Source organism: Alnus glutinosa, chromosome 3, assembly GCF_958979055.1.
Source record: "Alnus glutinosa chromosome 3, dhAlnGlut1.1, whole genome shotgun sequence".
NCBI lineage: Eukaryota > Viridiplantae > Streptophyta > Magnoliopsida > Fagales > Betulaceae > Alnus > Alnus glutinosa.
In genome coordinates, this window is record NC_084888.1 from 8,877,989 (window position 1) to 8,883,988 (window position 6,000).

Below are 6,000 nucleotides of genomic sequence, written 5' to 3' on the forward strand. Positions count from 1 at the left end.
GTTTTTGCATTGTTCAAATAGTTCACAGATAATCCGAACTTTTTCCTGATTCCCAAATTCTAAGTACTCTCTAAGGCCAAGCATTTATAATTTTGGGTGTTCTCTTACATTTCAACCATCTATTTTGGGTGATTTAGAAAGTCAACAATATTTATCTATCTCAGTTTTATTGCACAAATTATTTCCAAAAATGATTTTTGCCACATGTTTTGGCAGGGCATTACAGTCACACTTCCAATTTTCTCCTTATGGTGTTAGGAGGGATTGGGGACATGCACGACATAAAATATATTCAATTTATCACCATATCCCAAACTAAATTTTGACCCAATTTTATAATTCATTCTTAATGGTCTGAAAATACATTTTAGAATCCTAAACCATTTTTCTTACATAATTACTGACCAAGCTCCCAAAAAAATAGGATCAAAATAAATTTCTAAACTTGGTGAACTTAATTGACGTGATTCAGATCCATTTACCCGAATCGAAAGCTTTTAACCCTGACTAGTTCAAAATCCTTTCACGGCCCATCTTAGTCCTAATTTGTTTCTTTCTACCTTAGTTTTGTCTCGAATAGGTAACAAATACTGACAAAAATTTATATTCTTCGGCGAAATTTGGGTTCTTTTCCGACGATAGTTGATATCGTCTGTACTCAATTGCTAATGACGACTCTTTCTTTAAGCCATCCACCAGCACTTTTGCAACAACATTGTACATGAAAATGCTAGCCAGTCCTAGCATGGAGCATAATATAATACTAATTGTAAAACTTTATAATAAAACATGCTAAAAACTAAAATATAACAATTCAATAAGAATACATGTTTTTCAAGCTGTGTCTCATTATTTTGTTCGAATATTAATGCTACATACACATTTCCCATTACACTTCTGTATTACTGGACAAAAGTGACAGTTTTCATCAACCGTCTTTATTTAAAAAGAAAAAAAAGTCAAGGGCTAATGGGCAGTGCTACATCACGAGTATAGTTTAAACATATTTGCTAGGCAAGAAAACATGATTGCGATATTCTGCAAGTGCCCACAAAGGGAAGGTACTCCTGAAAAGTGCATAGTGCAACATGTCATTCTTCATAAAAGCTCCGATAAGCTCCTGCAATAAATATGCAATAAATGGTTATATGACAAAATCATTTTCTACTATAAATAAAAGCTACTTTTGGTGTAATTAATTAAGACAAGGAGTGGTACCTGTTGGGGGAAATCACCATTCTCCATTTGAGAATTGATCAATAGCTTTGCTGCACGATGAAGAGGAGTAGGGTCTCTCTCTGCCTATTATACATGACATAAAATTTAATACTTAAATCTTTTGAAAAAAGTATATGGAAAATTAAAATGATTTATGAATGAGTTAACTACATAGTGCTTAAATCATGAAGTCACCTGCTGAGAATGAATTAGGCCCATCATAGCCATTGCAGTCTGCACCAAATTTGATCGATTTCCCTCAAGAGGCGTATATTCCTGTAAACCATGGACAAAAAATATTTTTGTATTTTTGTTTTTGGAGATAGTCAGCAACTAATTCAAGATCAGCTATTTGTTACCGCACTAACTAAATTTAGGGATCAATGAGGGCATAAGAAAGATTATTTGAAGGAAAGAAATTACCTTGTTTGGGCATGAAAGATAGCTCTCTCCCCAACCGCCATCATCATTTTGTGTTTTGAGTAGAAATTCTACACCTTTTCGCATTGCTAGACAATTCTGATAAGTCTTGCCAACAGCTTCTAACCCTACAAGTGCAAACCAGGTTGCATATATGAAGCAAATTCCCCAAATTCCGTACCTGCATGTTAGAATATAAATTAAATGATTAAATTTATCAGTTTTTATAAGTTTAAACTTTTGGAATAAGGGGTGATTTAACTTGGTGTCAGAACAAAGATCATGAGTTCAAACTTGGACGATTCAAACAAATCTAATTAACTCAACAAAGAAACAGACCATGAACCATTAGGTTTTTGTGTGTCTTCAAGGTACCCTACAGCTTTTGTGATGAAAATTTCGATCTCTTTCTTCCTGTGTCCGGGATATAATTTATTGAACAAAACCAATGCCTGTATTGTTGATGAAGTGCATTCAACATACCTGAATCACCTGCTTTTTAGTCCTTAAGTTATTTACAACATAAACAATTGTTAGAAAGAAAAGGTGCCAAGTCTTACTCATGCTCAACCATAGTGTCCTCAAGAAATTCTACAGGATTAACCAGCTGAAGAACAACACAGAAAGAGAATAACTTTGGTCAATTATTGCTAAAGATGCCATCAAAACAATAATACTGTACAAGGTTTCCACTAACACTATATGTGATTGGAAGTGTCTCTCAAGTTGAAATGGAAATTAAAGCAGATGGGGGAAAATGAAATATGATTTTTTTTTTTTTTTTTTTTCAGTCTCAGAGTCATCGAGGTACAGTGAAAAATATCATTTAACTATTATTTTGCTGTTAGATTGGGGTGTCCATGGCTTCCACTGGTTCAAACAATAAGTTAATTCAAAATGTTAAAGCATTTACCTCCAACCATGATGAGCCAGCTGCTGGCTCCCAGCCTGGTAGACCACAATTTTTACTCTACAATAGTTCATAAGATGGAGCTTCTTGTTACAGTAATATGTTGGAGAGACAAAAGAAACACAAGTTTATCTACTTTGTGCAAACATAAAGTACACAATTCCAGTACAGTCTAAAAATATGACCTATAAATATGACTACTACGCCAGGTATGAAAAAGGATTATTTCTCTCTGAGCTTTTGAGATTACAGATACATTCCAGGAAATTGATTTGAACTGACTTAGGCATCGGAGTGGGCGTAGTCAGCACCCCCAACTAGTTGTTTGTTGTTTTACAGGAATCAAGGTTGTACGTTTGAGGGAGGCAGCGAATCAATAGGCGACACGTCACCATACCGGAAACAGTACCAACAATTATCATGTAATCTTAAGATTTTAATTATAAATGTTTTTTTTTTCTAAAAAAAAATGATATTATTCATAACGTTTAGATTAATGCTTTTACGTGTAAAAAAGACTCGGCATTTAGACTTTAACCTATTCTTTTATACTAAAGCTATATATGTTTACATTCGCATATGTATTATCTTTTTAAATAATATATAATTGCCATATGCTTCATATTTTAACTAATTATATTATTGCCAAGTTAAGATTTTCATTATAATTTTTTTTTTTTTTGCTTTTTGGTCCTTGGGGGTGGTTTGCCCACCACCCCGCACCCCCCCCCCCTTTTTTTTTTGCTCTTTGGCCCTTGAGGGTGGCCGAACCACCCCCGTTCCTCACCATGGCCTACATCCTCGCCCATGAACGCCTCCATACTCACCGACTCTGGAGGCACATAGTCCGTCTCCGTATGCGTTCCTCTCTGCTCTGACTCTTCGGTCTCAATCGATCTCCAACTGATCCGACTCCAACCTCCGGGTCATCCAGCACGACGAGCCTGCAATTTCAACCTGGTCAATCCGGGCTATGAGGCCGACCTCAAGAGAATACGCAAGGACATGATAGTAGCCACCGTGGCCTCGTCTCTCATCAGCTGTGTGATAATGGGTTCCTTTGGAGTCCATTATGACGCTACATGTGTCTGCATGCATGTGTTTATCGCTCCCGACTTTATCTATTCCTCGATCGGAGTTGTTTCAAATCTGAACGTTGTTCCTCCTTTTCGTCTCCAGTGTTAAATGATAAGGAAGATTAATTAATTGGCAACATATTTCAATCGACTGTGCATGATGTAATTATAGAGGCATGGAGGGCAGTTGAACATCAAGCTTGGGCTCGGTTTCAGATGGGAAAGGCACCAGGTTATAACCCACTCTGTTTTATGAAGCTAAAACAGAGGAACTACAATATGCTAGTGCTCACGTGGATTGGCGTGAAACAGACACATAACACATCGTTTTCTAACGCATGTACTCTCTTTGATCTCTATCTATCACACAAACACATGCACATAAAGTGAATAAAGGAACTGAACCCAACTCACGTGCCGATAATTCGATATAATAGCACAGTTCTTGTCCTGGTTTCTCTCGGCATCATGTTTTGTTCTTGACTTTTGGCATTTTTAATTTTTTCCATGTTGGCATATGAGTTTCTTAAGTGTCTGTTACCGAAGTGCCTAGAAGGGCTTCTAGTGCCAGGTCTCCATGATCTTCGGATCAGATGCATGCCACCCACATTACATTATATATATGGTGGTTGAAGATCAAGTCTTAATTAACACTCACCGTTGCATCTTTGGTTGCTTAAGTTGCCCAACGGCTACTAGCCGTTGGAGACAATGTTAGAGACAACACAACCGCCCAACGACTACTAGCTGTTGGAGATAGAAAATAACAGACCAAGGATTGGAGGGTCTCTAATACATGTCGTTGTTCCTCCTCTCTTCCAGTTTTGAGTAGTTTGGCAATGGCACTGATACATGAACTAGTTTCAGCAACTGCAATCCTAACCTCTTTAGTAGCGCATAAGTTTTTCATAATCTTAATACAAAACCGTGCGAGTTTGTAATCACCCAAAAACGGAACCAGCTTTGTAATGCAGTTCAAATATACAAAATGGTATCCAATATCACCATTGCAGGACAAATTATAAAGTATCTTCAAGGCAATTCTATGAAGTGCCCTGTTCTGGGTATCAAGGACTTTTAGAATGGCGGGAAGAACACCAGATGACACCATCATGGACTTGTAATTGGGTTGGTAAGACAAAACGTCCATGATAGCAAGGGGTTCTCCAGTAATATCAAAATCCAGATATGATGCCAACACATAAATGACATCTTCATCAAAGGATGGCATTTCACTTCTGCATGAAATAGCAGAGAGTTCATTAGCATAGGATCTAGCGATTTCTCCGGCACCAGAATATGGTAAACAATTTGATGCAGCAGAGCATTTTTTTTTTTAAAAAAAAAAAAAAGATTCTCCCTTCTACCTCATTCTTAGTTTCTATTGCTGTGCTGAATCACAATACTTTTGCTCATATATTAATAAATATTCTTTTACGTAAAAAATAAGAATTCATTGTATATAGTTCGAATTCATTGTATATCTCTTTGAGGCTCTGCATTCCTCTGACTGAGCATATAACTAGAGCCTCCATCATTCTTGTCATTTGACATTTCTGAACCATAATTGGTTACTGAAGAGCGTAGTCACACATTGCTAATTTGAAGGCACATGTTTAAGATGTCACATTAACAGTTAAATCACTACAAGAAAGTTTCTGCTTGACAATGCACATAAAATATCCATGCTTCTTCACAAAATCACTAAGAAAGTATACTTGCACATGTTCCTTAAAGCATACACACATATACATAGCTATGTCGGAATGTTTAGGTAAGATGCAACGTTTGAAACACACGTATCTGTGACTAGCTAATTAGTTCATGCAAAGCCCTGCAGAAAGGTGAATCAAAATTTAACAAGATTTAGAGGAGTCTTTCACATTTTGAGACCTTTGCACTTTGCACCCTACTACTCTGTTCATCTCCGTTTTTATGTTTAAAAACAGAGCTTCATTCCCTATGATCCCCATGTCCTTTTCTGTTTCTTTGGTGTTGTATGCAGTCCAGTGGAATGAAATGCGTATATCCATGAAGCTTCATTCCCTAGTTGCAAGTGAAATGCAGGAAAAAACTCATGCCTACTCATAACACCTCTATTCAAACTCATGCAAACTCATGACACGCCTAGTGTTGGATTGCTTACACGTGAGGCTGATATGCAGCCAACATAAGACGCGTGGCGGGGAAGATTTCTAAGCTATTCATCAAAAAAAAAAAAAAAGATTTCATTATTTGGAGTCTAAGATTTGATCGGATAGTGTGAAAATGCCAAGCGATATTTCGGTCTCTTTGGCACCCAGATGATGAATATGATGAGAGTGAGAGAGGGTTGAAACCCAAACCCCTCCCCGGGGTTAGTGAGATCTCGCCAGA

The 6,000-nt window shown here is 37.0% G+C and overlaps 1 protein-coding gene across 1 annotated transcript; it reads right to left on the reverse strand.

Moving 5' to 3' along the window:
* Positions 1–976: 976 nt before the first annotated feature.
* Positions 977–5,657, reverse strand: LOC133863123 (beta-amyrin synthase 2-like). Its single transcript, XM_062299114.1, has 9 exons — positions 5,518–5,657; positions 4,397–4,862; positions 2,552–2,608; positions 2,199–2,245; positions 1,978–2,121; positions 1,642–1,819; positions 1,414–1,494; positions 1,219–1,302; positions 977–1,120 (listed from the first exon to the last, which is right to left on the reverse strand). Exons 1-9 carry the CDS (start codon positions 5,655–5,657, stop codon positions 998–1,000), a joined length of 1,320 nt encoding a protein of 439 aa, XP_062155098.1. The 3' UTR covers positions 977–997.
* Between the last annotated feature and the right edge of the window lie 343 nt (positions 5,658–6,000).